Here is a 21267-nt window from a genome sequence, read left to right on the forward strand (position 1 = left end):
TCCTACATGATAGATGTGACAGGTGCAGCTCCTCTCACCTATAAACACAGACGTGACCACCGTATCTCTACAGACTCTGTGATAATGAGCTGTGAATCCCTCCAGCCTCTTACAGGAAGACTCCCCGGGTCTACAGTTTTAGTTGGGACAAAAACGTCTCTGGATGGCAGCCCTGTCCCCTGTCCACTGGAGACCTGAACAAAAGCCATTCACAAGCACTTGGCAGCTTCTGCCTGTGTTGAAAAGTGCTGTGTGGGCCGGCGGCGCTGTTACAAAACTGTCTGTGGCCTCTCGGACTGGACTTCAATGTGCAGGTCAGACCACATTTAATATAACGCTATTTAGAACATCCTCAGCCTAATAGCCATCTGACCTCAAATTGACTTTAAAGGCATCAACTTAAATCTTTTCTATGAAGAGTAACGGAGTTTAACACCGTCTGATGGGGCAGGACAGAACCATGATGATCCAGTTATGTGAACCAGCTTACTAAACAAAAACAAGGGTGCACAGCTGCGAGGGCAGAGGCGCTTGAATCACTCCTCCCTGCAGCTACCTCTCCTAAGGCTGACTGGGTTTTGCTGCCACGGCATTCAGCTGTGTTTGATGGCACACGTTTTATGGGAAGCTGGGCCCCGGTGTTGTCGGGGTGATCTACTCTGCAGCCCGCGCTGCCATGTCAGCAATCTGGAATTCATTACTACGTCTGTTATCTTCCCGCAGCCTGCAGCGTGGGGGGCGATTCCTACGCCCGGCCCGGCCCAGCCCAGGGCGGGAGAGATAATACCCATGTGTCAGCTCTTCCACGAGGCTGAGACATGGTGAGAGTCGGAGGGGGGCACAATGAGAGGGCTGGTCGCTGTGAATGAACCACTAACTACCAGCTACACCTGCAAATAGAACTAAGAACTGTCTGGGTGTGATACTGCTTCACGCTTGATTCATTTTTAAAGGAACAGTATGTAAGAAATGTATTTCAGTTAATCATAAAATGGCCCTGATATGTCACTAGACATGAAGAAATCATGTTCATTTCAAATCCTTATATCACTGACAACAGTGGTCCGGCCAGGATATTGTCATTTAAAAGTGAGAGTTGCAGCCCTCAGCTGATTGTTGATGTTGTCATGTTGTGTTTTGGTCTGAGGCACCACCCTCCACCTATCCACCAATCACGAAGTCAGTAGAGTTTCGTCTTCCGGGTTGCCAGCTCTGCTCTAGTTACCAGCTAGTTACCAACATGTATAACGTTACTAAACCTAAAAGACCTCGTTATGAATCCGAACTACGTTGTGACAAAGTCCGAAATAAAACAAGGATTTGTAGGAGATGCCTTTGGAAGATGGAGACGGCTGAAAACGGAGAAGAATTTGAAGACAGACGCCAACGTTGCTAATTTTCTCCTGGACAGGTAAGATTCATCTGGCTAACTCACTTGTACATAATGTAAATGGACATTTAAAATATTCACGACAGTCGAACAAAGTTATGCATGTTCGTGCAAAGTAACGTTACGTTAGCGCATACAGAGGAGGTGGGTCATCGAATTGAAAAGGTGAGGAATTGGGAAATAACAACGGCGAGTCGTCAATGCTAACATTAGCATTAGCATTATAAGTCATTATGCTGAAACGCCGAGGAAAACAACATTAGCACGTCGATTATGGCAATGTGAAACGTAATTGACCTTTGGCTAAGCCCCGCCCCCCTTAGTTACTGTTGCTACGTCCGACATTCTCTTCTGGGCTGTGGTTTTCTGGTTATCTATAAGGCTCTGGTATCAGTATCAAGGAGCAACACTGTTCATGCAAAGCTGGGTACGTCTCTATTCACTTCTATAATCGTTATTACGAAGCAAACGGACTAACGTTACGCACGTATAACGTTGTATTTCTTCAGCGTGTGCTAGCGTATCAACAACTATGCAACTTAAGCTGTAACGGTGATGTTTTGGTTAGCTCCACAGGGTTTTGCGCGCACATCATTGGGCTTATCCATACCCTGGATGCTGGATATATACTGACAGTATAGCCTGCCGAGACCGAAAATATGAGACGCCTGCGTTAAAGTCAATGGAGCGCTGTGGAAAAAGTGTCGGACCCCTGTGGGAGCTCTCTTGGCTTTGATTGGTCAATCTACATTCTAGGGCGGGGCTTAGCCAAAGGTCAATTGAGACGTATTGAGTAGCCTAACGTTACCTCGGTAACCTGGCAACCTGGAGTCAGGTGGGAGGTTGGAGGGGATACACCGTTCTACAGTATTTTGAAAGTGAGTGCAGTACCAGCTTTGGCCACAATCCTACATACGGTTCCTTTAACAAAACTGACACTCAGAATAAATACAACTTAATAAGCAGTGAAAGGGAGCAGCCTCTGAAGCTGACTGTTGAAAGTAATTACAACTATACAATAAAAAAAAAATCCCCAGTTGCTCTTAAAACTGTAAGGCATAATTAAAGACATCAGTCAGTCGATACAGTGACTTCCAGTCCCTCCCGGATGCAGCTTGTTGCACTCAGCTGTGCGTTATTATACCTGCTGGTGGCGAGAGCTGCAGCAGTAAACTGTGAATCAGTACGGCAACGTAAGACACAGTGCTGAGGGAATCTTAACACGAGTACAATGAGAAACCTGACGGCGCATTAATTCAGCGCACAGCAGGGGGGTTGGCCCACACCGCCACAACAGTACGACAACAGCGAGTCCTCCCGACGCCAAGTTGTCTGCAATTGGACAGTGGGGCCTGGCTCATCCTTCTTAAGGCAGCCGGCCGTGGAAGGGAGGGGGCGCCCCGACTCCTACACAGCTAATCTTTCTGCTCCAGGACCCTTTGCTGATACGGGGTAGAGCAGACACATTTATATTGTGAGCTTCATGAGGGGGATTTACTGGGTCAGCTCTCTCAAAGAAGAAGAAATAAAGGAGACCACTGACAGGGATAAGAAATACTTCCACGGGACAGTGAAGGGGGGGGGGGGGATAAATCAGGGGTGGGCTAAACTCAGGTGAGAACAGTCTGGAGAAAACTTAATTTGGATATTTTCTGTATATTTTATCACTGAAGTAAACAGATTATATTATTAGAAACGAGGCTCTTTAAATAAGCATGGGGAAAGTATCAACTGTGCAAGTAAAAGAAAAAGACAGCATGATCTGGACACACTCCAGTCCTTGCTGATTCTTCCAGATTTGTTGGCTGGTTGTCTTTTTATTGTGCTTTCAGAGCCCGTCCCCTACACCCACATGTACTGAAAGTTCAGACTGCACGGTGCACGCTACACTTCAGGGGGAAAAAACTGTTTTTAAATCAAAACACTGCAGCGTGAATCTGCTTCGAAGCTGTAATAAATAGCAATTAATATTTATCTGGTACAGAGCGGCTAATGAGCACAAGCACATGCAGCCAAGTTGCATTTTTCTTTTCTGTTTTTTTAAGAGAACAAAGGCGATGGTTTGACAAGAGGTCAAACTGCATTTTCAGCGTTGTGTATATATATCACCATCCTCACAGAGCACAAGTCTTTGTGTTTGAATAATGGACCTTTAGAAGTGGAACACACACTGGTTCTGCTGCTTCAACCTGCTCAGTCAATCCATCATGGAGAGCGGTGTTTACCGATGGCAGCTAATGCCCTTCAATCCTATGGCTGGCAAAAAAAAACAACATACCTTAGCAGCAGGTCAAGCTTATAAGAGCAAGGCCTACTGAAAAAAACATTACAACCATTAGCGAAGAGATTATGGAGGTTGTGTTAGACTCGACCAAATCCTGTACATGAAGTCCTTGTGTCTGTGTAAGCGTCACACAGGCCATGACCGTCAGGGTATGTGACATCGCGTCATGTCAAACAGAGCTGAGTTTTTCAAATGTTGAAAGTATACACACACACAGAGTGCATTTGCCTTGACAGACGGTGGTGGTGTGATGAAGAAGAAGAAGAAGAAGAAGTGCAAGTTGTGCCTGCAGAGGCGACGCTTGGACTCGTGTGGATTTGCAGCAAGCCGGCAGAGGTTCAGTTCAATGTCACAAGGGCAAAACCCAGGGAATTATTAACCGAGACAAGTCCAAGATAAAACCAAATCTGAGCTGGTAAAAGTTGCACATTAACCATTAAACCATTCTTTACACACGAAGAGGTGACCTAACAACTTGGCAAACCCTGCTTCCTTGCTTACAGTACAACCTTTCATAGAGAGCACAGATCTTTGTATTTCAGTCCATGAGAACGTGTGTGTGTCTGTCTTTGTGTATGGCAACAAAACAAAAACAACAGCACTGTGTGTGTAGATTAACTTGACTGGTTAGTGTTTTCTTGCCTGTATTTCTCACTCAGCAGCACATGCTTTAGGTAAAAAATAAACTTGTTTAACAATAACAGTGTCTTACCTTGTGTAATCTCCTTTGGCTTCCTAAAAAACAGGAAAATATCACAGTTAGTAAAAAGCATTACACGAAAACACAGCACCAGCACCATTGACAGTGAGTTGGAGACATTTTTGTGTCAGTGAGGAACAGGAGGACACAGGAGGACACAGGAGGACAAACTGCTCTCCATCATAGGACAATCATTCACGCCCTCTTCACCGGACTACAGGGGGGCAGCTCCGGTCCCACATTGAACGCTATGGGACTTTATTCATACCAAACTCAATCCACTCACCTTTATGTAACATATAACTCCATTTTATCATGTCAATAATCCCCTATCCATATTTTTATGCCTCATCAGTTATCCTTCCTATGTTTATACCGTATATTTACTTCCATTTCTATTTCTTGTAGATTTGTACATGTGCAAATCTTGTATGTTTTTGTTTATACTATTGCTATTTCTTTTTTAATTTTATTTTAACTATCTTCCACCTATATTTCTTTTCATTAGTGTTTTCAAAAGTCTATTTACGACTATGCTAATGTTAGCTACCTGCAACATCTACACAGAGCGTAGCGTTACACCACTAAACTAAACATTCATGCATTTAGTTTGACTGAAACTGAATTTCACCTACAAGTAAAGGCAAACACTCATTCAAAGACCGCAGTGTAAACATATAAACGGTTTGTGTGACATTTTCCTGCGAGCAAACCGTCCTGAAAAGACAACTGTTTTCAAATGTTGACCGTTGATCGTCTTCATTCACATTAACGGACCGAGGGGGGGTTTGAGTGACAACATTTCAGCATGGAAAAGGCTGCGACAAAAACTTCTTACCTGCAATGCGAATGCGGCTAACTTGAAAACATTTTCACTCTCCACTGCGATGGTTTCCTGTGGTAAAAAGAAGCAAAAAAAATTGGCGAAGTTCTTAGAAAAACACACACACACACGGAGTGGGGCTCGTCTGAAACACTTGACTTGAGAGAAGAAGAAGACCGTCCCGTTCCGTACCTCGGTCGCACCGTTACCGACTGAACCACTGTGTTCAAGATTCAATCGGTGTTTAAAACTGTTCTTGACGACGATTCGATTTACGTTTTCCAACTACAGAGATATTATGCTGTTTACTATAAAAAGTAAAATAAAAATAAAAACGTTCCCCTAAAGCCTAGTTGTATATCCAGCCTGAAGTTACAACAACCCTCCCTTTGGTAATGTGGTACAGTCCGAAAGCAGGTTCAACAGTCTCCGTCTCCCATGGTGACCAGTCCCCTCTCCCCGCGAAAAAAAAACTGCACTGCATCGTTTGATCACATGCTGCATTCACGTGCTCCCCGTAAGCGTACGATTCCACGATGATTACCATGTCCTCTGTTAGCAACCAACGGGCTTCTTCAGGTAACACAATTTAAAATGTTACTTGTTTTTTTTTTTTTTTGCACCAAATTTTACTCAGTATAATATTACAGGTCTGAACGCTGCTTTATAATTAATTAAGATTCCTTAAGTGATTTATGAAGAGAAGCAATCGTATTATTAAACGAAACTTTTTTTTAGGGAAAATACCAGAGCTACACAACTCAACGCAAGTAGAGATTTATTTGTATTTTTTTTTTATTTACTAATTATATTGTATTACTAAAAAAATCCAACAAATAAAAACTGCTCATCAAATGCTAAACACATATAACTTGGATAACGTTGTTATTTTACTTAACAACAATCGGTAAATTTCCCAACAGCACTTGAAAGCAACATTCTGCATGAGGCTAACAGGGGCATGTTGTGTTAAAGAGTTGAGAGAGTGCATTTAAGTTTTAGAGGGACTATAAAACGTGATGCATTTTTGGATAAAGAAATTATAAAAGAATATGAGAAGTTATGAAAAGGCTAGAGAAAGATATATGATATTTAAACAACGGACATTCAAAAGACACTCAAGTAGGTTTGTAGACAAAGTAGTCGAGGACCAATCTTATATGAGCAAAAACATCTGCACGGCACAGATTATTGGACCATTGCAAAGGAAATGAAGCATGTTTCTTATGAGTCTAAGGTATTAACCAACCAGACTGATGGTTGAACTAGTCCTCTTCTGTTTAGACAATCAGCTGTTGCGTGCAACAAACAGTAACTTAACAAAAGGAGAGTATTGGCTTGGTATGACACAAAAAGAAATACGAGAAACACTTACATTGAACACTAGAGATTTAGCGTTCAGGAAGAAGAGCTCCACTGTTGTATTCTCTTTCAAGAAGGTGATCTTCTCAATGTAAAACCTGTGGAGAGTTTATTTAAAAGACAGTGTCGGTGCATTTTGCATCATGTTCAACAGAGTTAAACTGTGCTCCATCACTGCCACCTGCTGGTCAGGCAACTTGCTTTAAAATAAAAAACTAGAGATTTTTAATAGTCACTATCGGCCTTTCTGATAAAACACTGCTATTCCATGTTTGGCAAGCTTTAGCACGGGGAGGGCACTCACCTCACAAGGAACCTCAGTTCCAGAGGCCCTGAAGTCTTGGAGAAGTCATGATCAAGGACTTTACGATCCAGCTGGAGCCAGTTACTCTGGCCACTGAGCAGGGATAAAAGAATAAATCATATGTTTGTATCGCAGCCATGTCTTTTTCTTTAACCTCCCTTTTTCTCCTTCATGTAAATGAGAATCAACTGGGCCAGTGCACATTTATTTTTTATTCAAATTAAAAACGCCTGGAAATGTACTTACGTGTCGTCTATGAAGCACAATCCAAAGTACTCCTTCTCCTTCAGGTTGAAGTGTGAGGCCACCAAATCTAACAGCTCTCGGGACAACAGTTTAGGCTGGATAAAGGTTTTAGGATAAAACAGAGGATCTCCGTTATAGATCACAAGTATGAGCAAGAAAATGTTTAAAACTTTCCATTCCTGGCCCACAAAACTCTAAAAAGCTTACCTGAACTAACAGCTCCAGCTTCCTGTCATCAAGGAGGTGAACCTGGCACAGACGGCCCTCCGTCATCTAGAGGGGAGAAAACGAGACGTGAGACATGAGCCCTCTGCGTCCACCGCCACCTGTGTCTCTCCACTCAAAGCCGTGCTTCCACTGTTTCAGCCCTGCGATAAAAAAAATGACTCTCTCTCTTTTTTTGGGAGATGAACTATGACTCACCTCAGTGTCACGTAAGTCTTTGTGCCGAATGAATAGGTAAGAGGAGCCCACAAGGCGAGCATCCATGTGGGATAGATCAGTCATTACAGATCATCACTTGTTATGTATTTTTTTTAAAAAGTACAGCAGCAACAACACGTCAACTATAACTCAGCACACAGTGAATCTGAGACAGCGAGGATCCCTTATCAGCCATACATCCTTCCTATGCATCACCACTCATGGGCTCGTGAAGAAAGCCCCCAAAACGTCATCGTCTCATGTTTTTCTGTCCCGTTAAGCCACGAAACTAAAACACAATGAAGTCCTGGTCCAGAGTTTAATTGGATTTCCATTCTATTGTTCCCAATGAATGGCTTTAAGATTCAGCAGAAGGACCTTTCATCGTGGAGCGACGTAAAAAATATTACTGTCTACTGACAAATCCTGTGTCATTCTAAGCTGTCGCCAACATCCAGGTTCTAATATTTTGAAATACTATGAACTCATCTGTACACATTTGTTGGCATGTCAGTGAAATGTAATCTCACTATATTAAAGCAAATACTATTGTAAATGTTGAGTGTGGCACTGTGGATTGTGACACACCTATTTGCCCGTGTTCAGATGCCTCCGTAAACGTCACATTACACGAAACGCTGACTTTACTCACCTTCATTTTCATTTAGGAGGAAGATAAGAGGATATTAACCATACTACTGTCTGAAAATCTTAAATAAACCAGATGCAAACAGCTGGTTAGCTTAGCTTAGCTTAGCACAGACGCTGGACACAGGGAAATAGTAAAGCTGACACAGCCCACAGGTAACAAAGTCCACATACCAGCAGCTCTAAAGGTCACTGATTAACAAAGAACTAATAGCTACAGCAGAGGTGTCAAACTCATTTCAGTTCCGGGGCCACATACAGCCCCAATTCAACCGGGGCCGGACCGGTAACATAACAGCATAATAACTTTTCCCTTTGTTTTAGTGCAAAGAAGTACAAGTACATAATGAATTATACTTTTACAAAACATTTAATGAACAACCTGGAATGTCATAAGAAAAAAAAGTGCCATCTGCTGTTTAATTCTGGATCTCAGTCACTGTGTTGTGTCCGCATCTAAAACAATGTGTTCTCCTAGTGGGGAAATAGGAACTGCAGCTACATTTATAGAAAAATTGCAGATAGTATCTACTATGTAATTATCATCATCGTCTGGGCCAGAGTGGAGCCTCTAGTGGGCCAGCTATGACCCACGGGCCGTATGTTTGACCCCCCCGAGGAACAGCATACTGAGATGTCACTCTAAAGTTTGCCAACACTAGCCACCACATACGAAGTTAACTGACACTCACCCTAAGTTCAATGTCACAGCACTGACAGAGTCACTGTAGAAACGTAAAAATGGTTTAATTCTTCTACAAAACACAAACCAAAGATGTTATCTAATGAAATAATTAACCTTTAGCGCACAAGCTTTCAACACATGGCGGCTTTTAGTTGACGGAGACTCAGTCTGAAGTCAGAAAAGCTGCTTGACTCTATCTGTGGTGGTGAAAGCAGTGCTTAACGACTGTTATAGGGATTACAGTCAGCAGAAAGGTCAAACATTTAATAAAGGCGGCAAAGAATGTATAAAAATATGTATAAAACGTAAAAGTAGATATAAACAATATATAAAATGTATGTAGAACATGCAAAAGTGTGTATATATATATAAAATTCAATAATATGGATACGAAGATATGTGGTAATAAATGGATATATAGACACTATGTACCCTGTATAATAAGATATATAAGATATAAAGCTGTATAAAAATATATAGTAGCAGAGCCACCACAGTTATTTGAACCATCTCAGTCACAGTAGACCAGACTCTGACTGGATGACTGGTGAATGTGCGCCCAGGATGCCTTTTATTTCTGTCGCTTCAGTGAAAAACACGTGGCACCCAACTAGTCGCCGTCCGCGCCGGAAAGCGAGGGTCATGTCGACGTCCAGCCAGCGTGACCACACGGCGGCAAGACGCCTTCTGGCTGTTCGATCCACCACCAGAACATATTGTTCTTCTGCACCACAACAAAGTCATTTCACTTTTATACGGCGCTTTCCAACTCGGTTGTTTTTCAACGCCCAAAACCTAAATGAGATTTACGCCTCTGTGGGCAGAGTTCTGCGTCTTAACAAAGCGCCGCGTTCGCAGTCACGCTAACGCTGGTGTTGCGCTAACGTTTGGCCCCAGATTTGGACACCACTCCTTCTACTGTGCGTCCAAGTACAATGTGAGCTATTTAAGATTTATATGTCAGCGGTTCAGACGAAAAAGTTTGACAAAAACAGGAAAATTAAAAAAAAACTCTAAGTGATTTGCCTCGATGGGAAGAATTATTGTGTATGACAATAATTACCATTTTCTGATCTGGGATTAATCACTATAGCAACCCTTTCATGAGTGGTTGTGGCTGTCCAGTCCAAGAGCCTGTCTGTCAATGGTGTATTGTTGTAAGCAGTGACATCAAAACACAGAGAAAAGGACAAAGGCTTTTAGTCAACAGTCTGATTATCAAGCTCACAGCCAACCACTGAATTTTTAGATGTATGTGAACCATTATGAGACGCGCCACATAACCGTGTATCCTGTGGAATAGTCACAGAAATTAAGGTGAAACAAAGCCCTACTATCCTAGATTTTGTTCAACGTTTGACAGAGACCGCTGCCTTCGGCCCTTCATAGCAAAGTCTCTGATGATGAAAGGAAAAAGGTCACGACCGTGTCAGGGAGGTCATCCTCCCCGGAGCCCTGTCATTACGGGCAGCGAGCTCTGGTGGGGCTTCTCTTCACACGACCTTCGGCCACTGACCTGCTGAGGCTCAACTGGGCCCACCCAGCAGCTCTGACCAGGTCCCGCAACCTACAACTACACCCATTAACACCGGGCAACCCCCCAGCTGAGATGGGAAGTGCACACAGTGGAGGTTAGCAACTCTTATATTAATATTTACTCCACTTTACACCTCTTTATATGTCACTTTTCAGCAGGACAGAGTGCATAATCCACTCATAAATAGTATATGAAGCATTTAGAATAAGCTCTAACCCAATCACGTCCAATAAAATATGATCATATTGTAATTTTACTCTAGAAAATGTCAAGAAAAACTCTTCTACCGTTACGTTCACTGTATAAAAAGATTGTGTTGTGTTGGTTCAAGATGAAAGGGATCTGATACCTGTGTTTTCTTTTAAAAGATGTCATAGAGGGAAAGTCCTGTTAGTGTACATGACCGCATGCTGGGAAAAGACTACTTTCAAGTTTACACAGAGCGCGTGCAAAGAGGTTCCGTTAACCGCTCAGGCAGCGTTCAGGTGTTCCAGCAGCAACGCATTTCAAAGACAACTTTCAAAGTTCTCCTTTTCAGCCAGACAGAGATCAAACGGGCCGGTCGCGCTGCTGCTTTTCAAATCACTGCCATATGCGCCGGCCGGGAGGGGGACGCTTGTTAAAAAACAGACTTTGTGACTCACCAAGAGGCAGCCTGCGCCTCCTCACTTCCATGCAAATAAACACACGCATACACTAATGAGCCGAAAAAAGTACTGACTCACTTCACTCGGAGGAAAAAGCTGAGCCATAAAAATCCAATTAATTAATCGCAAATGCCGTCAGCGGGGCAAACTCTGCTGGAGTAGCACTCCTCTTAACGCCGAGGAGCTGTCGTTACCTGGTAGCATTTTCCAATCCTGAGCCAGGCTTCCAGGAAGCGCCTGCACGGCATCAACCCGCGATTGTACCACCTCCTCAGCGTCTGATGAGCCAGGCTCCAGACGAGCTGGCTGCCCGATGCCACCAGGTCTTCCATTCCACGTATGATGCGCACGGCCATGGCTGAGTGGCTTCACTCCCTGCCGCCTGGTTCCAACGGCTGCTGATGACACCTCGCGCTTTCCACGGCCAGCAGAAGAGATGATGTGCAGACCACTTTGTTTTGCTTGAGAGCAACGAGCTGAAAGGAGCATCCACACTCCGGCACACACACACACACACTGGTCCACTATGTCTTCCCCAAGCTGATGTAATGTCAGTGAGAGTCGGCGCTCTGGAGAGGCTGGAGCGGAGCAGTGTGCCTCAGGCTTGGTCCTGGGCCTCAGTCCAAAACACTGCCTCATAGAGTGCAGCGGAGGCAGGACAGAACCAAGAGGCCCCTGCTGCAGAGGCTCCGTCCCCCCTCCACATAAACACACTCGTATACAAACACAACACGCGGAAACAAAACCCGGCTGTCCACTCGACCTCATAAATTATTTCTTCTGTGGCTCCCAGCAACGCAGTGATGAAAGCAAATGACTTAATCTGTTATATCGCAGTTTTATTTCAGTATGTATTTCAACTTCATTGTCTGGAAAGAGTGTGGGAATGGAGTGTCACTTTGTCTGGGATGTGGGAGCAATTTCCTGAGGAGACCAGACATTCCCACCCACTATATTCTGCAGGAGCACTAAAAATAATTGGTCCTGTTTGGATCAGCAGGGTTGGCAGAACTGACGGGGCACAAGCTAAGAGTGAAAGCATGGGAGGGGGGGGGGTCCATCGCAACCAGACGCCTTCCTTTCTGCAGCTGACATTAATAAACAAGTGTCACATACAAGATGAACACCTGATTCAGACAAACATCTCGGGGAGTATTGAGAAACACGACGAAGAAAGACGGCGGCGACGACGGGGCTGGGACAGCGTCGAAGCTCATCTGGAAACAATATCCGGCTGTTTGTTTATGCAAACCCAGTTTCCAAGAGTGCTTAAGTGTCCACAGTCAGCACGGTGCCGTTTCATTTAACGTGATCAGCGTAACTGTCTCAGAGGCTGGGGACCTCTGCATCTCCACTAATAACACAGAAGACCGGTCTAGACAGACAGAGGTAAGAGAAGCAGGTTAGTTACTAGAGAGTGTTACATTAATAGTTCCAAAATAAACAAAGCTACTTTCTGAGGCTAGTTACAGGACTTTCAGCACGGCTCTACTCCAGTAAACAATATTCACGAGCATCACGGATCAAACTGCTTCGTGTGCGCAGCCGGTGAGATAAATCCACATGTGAACACGTCAGTTACAGAGCCTGTACGCTGAGCAGCTGTGACATTGGCCTTTCACAGAGAACAGGATTATAAGCAATTCTCAAGGAAGCGTGTGAATGATGTGCATCATCTGACAGATGCATGCGTTAGTTAGTCACTTGAACAAACTCCGGTCCATCATGAACAATGTCCACCACCATTTATAGGAAGACATAGTCTACATCTAGACACAATGTATTTTCTAAAATGGTGAGTGATTTCTTTAAATGTGTGTAAAATAAACCCCAGCCCCCGTTTCTTAATTTCAAATGCACCAATCAGCCATAACATTATGACCACCTTCCTAATATTGTGTAGGTTTCCCTTGTTGTGACTCATCAGAGAATGGACATGGTCCTTCTGGGGGTGTCCTGTGGTGTCTGATTACACAATGTTGTAAGTGGGGGGCCTTTGAGGGGAGGGGCCTCAGATACTTGATCAGTTTGGGATCTAGTGAATTTGGAGGCCAGGTCAACACCTTGTGCTGTTCTTCATGTTTTTTTTTTTTTAGTTGTTCCTAAAGTGTTTTTGTGTGTGTGTCTGTGTCAGGCTGCATCCTGCTGGGGATGGCTGCTGCCATCAAGGAGTGTCATTGCTATGGGGTGGGGGTGCCTGGTCTGGTCTAGGTGGGTGCTACATGTCTAAGTAACATCCACACCAATGAATGCCAGGTCCAGAAGTTTCCCAGCACTTCTCCTGTCAGTGGTCATAATGTTGTGGCTGATCGGTGTACCTTAAACTAAGCTCCTAAACATATAGAGAAGATAGTTACATAAAAAAAAACTAATACATGTCAAAACTGTAAACTTCATCCTTCTATGTCATATTAAAGCCCTTCCAGAGTCTAAAAAGCCTCCTAACAGGATCAAATTGATGCTGTTTTCCAGCAACTCATGAACCAGATGTGTCTACTTCTGGAGCAGGTGATTCTGGAAACAACGGCCGACCAGATCCGCATTCTGAAGGTAAAGATGCAAGCCGACCGCAGCTAACCGTGATAAACGTGGTCAGACGTGCAGGGCCACAGCTGCATGCAGCAGCAGAAGCAGGAAAGAAGTCAAACATATGGTGGAGACAAGCTGCTGTTGATCACACACATGCTCGCCATGTGTGCAAAGAAGAATGTCCTGGTCCACATAAAGTTAAAACATACACACATTTCTGGGGTGTAAACACACCGACAATCAATGCAATTAAAGCCGTTTAAATGATATGTATATTTCTTTTGCAAGTAGACTCCAAAACACATTAAATTACACTCACCTGCGAAGTGTAAACAAATAAATGTGTATTAGTATTATCCAGTGCGAGCGACACACGCAACACATGAGCACAATGCCTGCAGGCGGCAGATAATCCGAGTCGATTTCCACACTCTGCGCTGCGAGTTTCACAGGGATGAGTACGTAGGAAGGGGTGACGACCTGAGCTAGAATCAATCTTTGGCGGTCTGCAGTCAGAGGAAGCATCCCAGGGGGGAAGCAGGAGTTAACTGTCTGCACTGAATTAAAGATTCGTACGTGATGAGAAGTCTATCGGTGCTCTAGTTAAACCTTTTTTTTAAGTGTCTGTAGCAGCAGGAAAGGGATAGGGATGTTTCTATATATGTGAGGACAGTGGAACAAAACAGTCGACATAGAATCAACATAATTCTTTGGTATATTGTGAATATGGTAGCTATCAGTTGCTCATTTACACTCCAGTTTAAAAAACAATCCAGATCTGAAGCATCAATCACACAAAAAATACACCTTTCAGCCACAACATTAAGACCACTGACAGGAGAAGTAAATAACATTGACCATCTTGTGACAGTTCAGTGTTCTGCTGGGAAACTTCGGGACCTGGCATTCATTGGTGTGGATGTTACTGAGACATGTAGCACCCACCTAGACCAGACCAGGCACCCCCACCCCATAGCAATGACACTCCTTGATGGCAGCAGCCATCCCCAGCAGGATGCAGCCTGACACAGACACACACACAAAAACACTTTAGGAACAACTAAAAAAAACATGAAGAACAGCACAAGGTGTTGACCTGGCCTCCAAATTCAAAATCAAGTATCTGTGGGATGATCCACAGAGGCCCCTCCCCTCAAATGCCCCCCCCACTAACAACATTGTGTTACCAGACACCACAGGACACCCTCAGAAGGCCCATGTCCATTCTCTGATGAGTCACCACAAGGGAGACCTGCACAATATTAGGAAGGTGGTCATAATGATATGCCTGATAGGTGTATTTTACCTTGTGGTTATAGCATTACCTGACAGCTGAACCCAATTCTGACTAATTATCCCTCATAATAAGCTTAAATGTTGACATATTTCTTCATCCACACCCTGCAGACAACTAGTCTCATATTCTAACAGCTCTGTAACGGCCTCTAAAAGCTCTCGTTGGACGTAACTGGATGTTTAGCAGTAAAACGTTCACAGTGTTAGTTGCTGACTTCAGCCGTGTGTTGTTTATTCATGACAATCGGTATGCTGGTGCTTTTCTTTTGAAAAGTTCTGCCTATTATGTCGGGAAACAACACTGGAAGGCGTGATGAGAGAGAACCAAAAGAGTGAAGTCAACCAATTCAAACTCATTTGCTCTCAAGCTTCAAGACAAACAAGTTGTGTTTGTACAACTTCATCAGCTTGTGTTAAGGCGAAGAGCTTCTTTTTCTTCTTCTTTTCCATCATCTATTGCCCATATGAACCTTATTCTACATGTCTGCCTCCCAGTCACCTCCTCTCCCTCCGTCTCCTGCAGCTGTAAACACCCTGACCTCACACCACGGGCCCGTCACCCCCTCTGATGTCACTCAAGTGTCACTCCATCTCTCTACACCAGTCATGTGGTGCACACAAGACCCCCGCTCGCTTAAAGCCTCGTTCTGTTCAAGCTGTTGTTGTGCTTTCCCTCTCGGGGCAGAGCACAATCAATTGTTGTGGAAATGAAGCGGAGGCTGACATGAGAGGGTGCAACGCCTCGCTACGGCCAGCAGATGGAGAAAGTGAGTGTCGCACACACGCACATCCCTAGGGGACACAGAGGAAATTACTTTTAGAGCTGGAAATTGTGTGGTAAATGATTCTGTCTGGAGGGTCTTCCTGTTACCTTTATGCCAATGTCATGCCCTTTCTCCTAAAACAAAGGGGCTCATTTCACTCCTGACGCCTGGATTGAAGGTTTAATAAGACTATAGACAGGCAGGCTGTTACAGTTTAGCTCTGTCCCGTCCCAGAAGTTCACCATTAATAGGCCGGATTCTGTTGAGAATACAAGGCAGGGGCATGACAGGGGCGGCCACGCTGCCAAGATCATCACAGCTCCACGTCCCCGGGCTCATTTCAGCACGGGATGGCAATTACCATGTACAGTAAGCGGTAGATTAATAGTCTAAATGGGGGGAGGCCTCCCAGCGAACGCAACAGAGCCTGAGTGGGGCAGGGAAACAGCTGTCACACACACGGGTCTGCAGCTGACGAGATACGACCGCATACTGAGGCTGCAGCTGACACGCTCAATGGAATATATTGTGGACAGTGTGCCTGACACACACACACACACACACACACGCAGGAGGGCTCGCTCCCTCTTCTAATGCCCTTTCCTCACAGGACCCGGCCCGCGTGCTTATCAAACACCGTCACCCGCCGTCAGAAACGGAGCGTGTGGACACAGCTGTCGGATGTCACGATACTGATTTGTAAGCATGCATCATAGATGAACAGATCAGGTTCATAAAACATGAAGGAAGGCCGTCTCTGGTCATGCATGGGGTATGTCCTACATTTTAACGGGCTTTGCTACTTCAAGAGCCACATAAGAGTGTCCTGAAAATGAAATATCACACACCGTGCTGGTTCTTGCTATTGTTTAATCTTGCACACTCGTTTAGAGCAATAAATATAAAAAACACGTCCAGGCCTAAACTCCTCGGATTTGCGAGTAAGTGAGAGGTTGCCATTATGCATCTTGAGCGAAATTGTCACCGCATCTGTTTAAGAAACCACAAGACATCTTAATTACAGCCAATTAACACCATGTGATAGAGCTCCATTTGGCAAATGAAAGGCGAGACAGAAAAGCCTTTTGTGTGCGTTTAGGCGCTACAGTCAAGCGCAGCTTTGTGTGGCCAGGCAGGGGGGGTAGAAAGAGAAAAGGAGGCAGGGAAAGAGACGAGGGCCTGCAGCTTCAGGCTGCTACCCTCCACCTATCGGCCTGTTGGCTGGTGTCTGGGGATTTGGGGCCGGCTCCTTTTTTTTTTTTTTTTGCCGTACAGGGCCACGCCGGAGGCCGCGGGCCACGACAGACCATGTGTGTGCATAACCCAGATGCTATGAAGAGGAGGAGGAGGAGGAGGAAGAGGTCATAAAGGGAGGGGGGGTTGTGGTGTCAGCCAGCAGCCCGGCGCTGTCTGCTCAAAGCAAATGTTGCCCCAGGGGACTGTGAGTGCCCAGATTTGCCAAGACGTGTCTTAGGAGGAGCATAAAGAGCCTGTGTCAGAATTTTTCAATATCATATCCAAGTGATGGGAAATATGAATGGTCTCAGTGCACGGAGAGGGGGGAGGAGAGGAGAACACACCAGTCTGTAATGAGCCTCAAGGCTATGCAGGGAGGGGGGGGGTTCAATATGCTGTACTGTTTATAATATACAGTTTAAAATAGGATGTTTTGCAAAGTATTTCAAATTTTTCAGATAGATAGATACTTTATTTGTCTCGAGGGAAATTCTGTGATCATAAAAAATGCTATCATGACTACCAAGAGCCCACTGTGAGCTCTTCAGATATTTATTAATATCAAATACCTATATTTAAACATGGTTTTTGTTAATCAGCTCACTGATTCCATAACTATCTATCTGATAGATTCGATATTTCTGTCTCAAAGCGGAGGACTGAGGGAGTTTCTTGGCCACATCACATCGTTTGTCATCTCTCAGACGTTTCGTATCGGCTCCTCTGTAATCTAGTTTCAGAACTGCGTAAACTGTCTGATAATCTCAGATTCAGATTCAGATTCAGAAAACTGTATTTTCCCCTCGGGGGTGGGGACACTTTTAAAGAAACCCCAAAAAATGTAGAACAATGCGCAAAAACTATGCCATAAACCGTCTATGGAGGATGTGAACATGACTGTATGAATAAAGTGGATGATGTGCAGACAGGGTAAGTGTTAGAGGGGTTATATACTGACATGTTACTGCTGAGGTAGTATGGATAATTATTAATAATAATAAATAACATCTGAATGATCAGTATATGTTGTAAACTGAGGACCGAAATTGTCCCTTAACACGTGAGGATTTACCAGCAGTTAAACTAATATATTTACAGTCCAAATCCATTTTGTATTTATTTTGTTCCAGTCTGAAATCAGCTGTGTTCTTAGTACAGTATCAGCATATGCATATGTGAGCCCCTCTGGCTTATCACTCTCAATCCTCCTTCCTGATTAGATAATCACACCAGCTACACACGGCCTTAAACCAGCCACTGTACCGTACAGACACACAGCAGCATCACTTTAAAGCGTAGACCAGTGGTCTTGAAGGAGTACCTGTCACCTGTCCCGTCAGTATTAAGCCACCAATAACGGCAGACAGCCTCTATTTTTATCCCGCCGTATGAATACAAAAGCTCTCGGTGGGCCGAAAGCTCTCAGAGGTGCCGACATTGTCAGAGCGATTTCATGAGGTGCCATGATTTGAAGGGAGGGCGAGTTCACTGGAGTGAAATGGGGATTTATAAGTAGGCAGAGGTCGCTGAGCAAAGAGCCTCGAAAAAAAAAACAGGACATGTGTTCATGGTTTACTGGCCCGAGAACGTCTGAGTCTAGGTTTCTACTGTTTATATGCTCACAGGTGGAGAACGGTGCTTCTCAATATGTTAGCGGTTAGAATAAGACACTGCATGCAAACAAATATATTTTACACAACAATCAGCCACAACATTATGACCACTGACAGGAGACCATCTTGTGACAGTTCATTGTTCTGTTAGGAAACTTCTGGACCTGGCATTCATCCCCAGCAGGATCCAGCCACAAAAACACTTCAGGAACAACTAAAAAATAAACATGAAGAACAGCACAAGGTGTTGACCTGGCCTCCAAATTCACTAGATCATAAACTGATCAAGTATCTGTGGGATGATCCACAGAGGCCCCCCCCATTAACAGCATTCTGTTGCCAGACACCACAGGACACCCTCAGAAGGCCCATGTCCATTCTCTGATGAGTCACCAGGGAGACCTGCACAATATTAGGAAGGTGGTCATAATGTTATGCCTGATTGGTGTATTCTCAGAGTTACAGTGAGTCTGACCTCAAATTGCAAAGCTAAAGATCCCCTTTGTGCTTTTTTTCATGTTAAAGTACCAGACGAAGATCCAACAAAAGAAAAGAGGGAGACTTAAACTTAAAAGCTGTAGCACTTAATATTCGTACTCTTAAAATACTTGATGTGTAATGTGTGAGCGCTAATTCTTCAGCTCCTCTCGGCTCTGTGGTACGTTTAAATAAAAATCTTGAGCTCATTGTTTTGGTTTTTACGGCCTGCAGCTTTCGTTGGGGAAATGTTTCCAGCACACGTCCTCTGTACATCACCTCACCCTTAACAAAATTACAGGCAAAACAGAGCTAATAGTAAATAATGGAGTCAAATCTGTGTGATGTGTCAGAGTTAAAGTTAAATAAACCTCTTTTCTTCATAACTCATATGATGTACACCTTCTTTTAACTTTTCATGTAGTGCTGAAATATAACAGGTTAAAAAAGGGACAGAAGAAGCTGAATTTATTCAGTAGCAGAAGATCAGGAGTAATAATTCTGGTTCAGTTCAACATTGTTGTGCTTTTTCCACCTCCATGTTTCTGTCCCTCCTGGAAACTTATCACCTGATGTTTACCACAAACATGAGCAGAAAGAATGGATTTATTCCAGCCACTCTCTCACGATTTATTAGGCTGTTAACACTAGTCCTGTTAATCCAATTTAAAATGCCTTCCGATATGTGCAGCCTGTTGTGACTGAGGTATCATCCTCTATATAAACACAGCTCTATCTAACACCAGTGCTCTATGTGAAACAAGAAATTAGTCTCTTGTTTAATCTGTCAGGACATGTTGAGGGGAGGGGAGTACTACATTTAAAACACCTCCTCTTTTCCAGTTCTCTTGTCTTGTCTCTTCTCTTCCGTGTGTAATTCCCCTGATGTATAGCAGGTGATTGAGTGCACCTGATGCCACTCGCTCATCAGGGCAGAAGGCTTAAAGGCTGAGAGACGACGAGCATTGAGTGGAGGAGGGTCCTTTGTCTCTGTTTAAGCCTTGTACTTTAATTCTTCTTGGAAAATAGACTCGAAAGAGCTCATTTTTATTGCTGAACTGAAAATAAAAGTGATTCCATACACCGATCAGCCACAACATTAAAACCACTGACAGGAGAAGTGAATAACATCGACCGCTTTGTGACAGTTCAGTGTTCTGCTGGGAAACTTCTGGACCTGGCATTCATTGGTGTGGATGTTACTTAGACATGTAGCACCCACCTAGACCAGACCAGGCACCCCCACCCCATAGCAATGACACTCCTTGATGGTAGCAGCCATCCCCAGCAGGATGCAGACAAAGACACTTTAGGAACAACTAAAAAAAACATGAAGAACAGCACAAGGTGTTGACCTGGCCTCCAAATTCACTAGATCCCAAACTGAACAAGTATCTGTGGGATGATCCACAGAGGCCCCTCCCCTCAAAGGCCCCCCCACTACCAACATCATGTTGCCAGACACCACAGGACACCCTCAGAAGGCCCATGTCCATTCTCTGATGAGTCACCACTGTTTTGGAGACCTACACAGTATTAGGACATAGTGTTATGGCGGATCGGTGTATCTTAAAGTATTTGCATAAACGCCACTGATCATGTTCCCCTGGTGACATGGAGTATTGGGTTTCCTCCCAGTGTGCTTGACACCTGTTACTACCTCCATATCAGCCTCCTATCAGGTGATCTAGATAGAGTGTAGGGTTGTAACAGGTAGGAAGCTGCTCCTGTGCTGCTGATTCAATAGAGTACAGTATAGGTGAAAGGGCAAAGGCACATGTAGGACAAAGCCACGAAGCAGCCGAGCCTCTTAGCAGCACAATACACCCTTGAAAGGACCTCCAGATCAAAGGCAAAGACATTTTTTATTATTTCTCTCTATTGAATTACTGGTGTCATGGTTTCCTCGTGTCGTCGTATCACCAGACTCCTTCCCTAACACACAGCTTCATCCCTATCAGGAGAGGCTTGACCTGGCCTGTGTCTGAGCGAACCAGCGGGGCGCTTGGTTTCGGTCCACAGGGCAGGTGATAATGACTTCCCTCCCCTCCCTGCTTCTCCTCATCCCCTATAGCTGCAGCGGTGAAGGTGACTGCAGCCGTAGGGATGATTTCTGTCTTTCTTTCTAAACTGCGGGGGATATGACTCCAGTGGTTTGTGTTCGCATATATATGTGTGTGAGTGAGTCCAGGTGGGGGTGTTGGTTTTCTAGCTCAAGACAAAGCTCAGGTAACACTTCAATTATTGATGGATGCTAAGCTCCTAGCCCGACCTCCATCTCTACTGTCCACTACGTCACACCA

At 44.3% G+C, this 21267-nt stretch overlaps 1 protein-coding gene across 3 annotated transcripts in view; it reads right to left on the minus strand.

Moving 5' to 3' along the window:
- Positions 1 to 21267, minus strand: part of frmd4ba (FERM domain containing 4Ba) — a 46595-nt gene that overhangs the window by 18761 nt on the left and 6567 nt on the right. For all 3 annotated transcript variants that reach the window (XM_084542408.1, XM_084542409.1, XM_084542407.1), the window contains exons 2-7: positions 7317 to 7382; positions 7110 to 7204; positions 6864 to 6956; positions 6573 to 6657; positions 5213 to 5269; positions 4387 to 4409 (exon numbers count right to left, since the gene is read on the minus strand). In XM_084542408.1, the coding sequence (XP_084398534.1) occupies positions 4387 to 4409; positions 5213 to 5269; positions 6573 to 6657; positions 6864 to 6956; positions 7110 to 7204; positions 7317 to 7382 (419 nt within the window). The remainder of the gene's footprint in view (positions 1 to 4386; positions 4410 to 5212; positions 5270 to 6572; positions 6658 to 6863; positions 6957 to 7109; positions 7205 to 7316; positions 7383 to 21267) is intronic.

The sequence above is a fragment of the Chelon labrosus genome (assembly GCF_963514085.1).
Source record: "Chelon labrosus genome assembly, chromosome: 4".
NCBI lineage: Eukaryota > Metazoa > Chordata > Actinopteri > Mugiliformes > Mugilidae > Chelon > Chelon labrosus.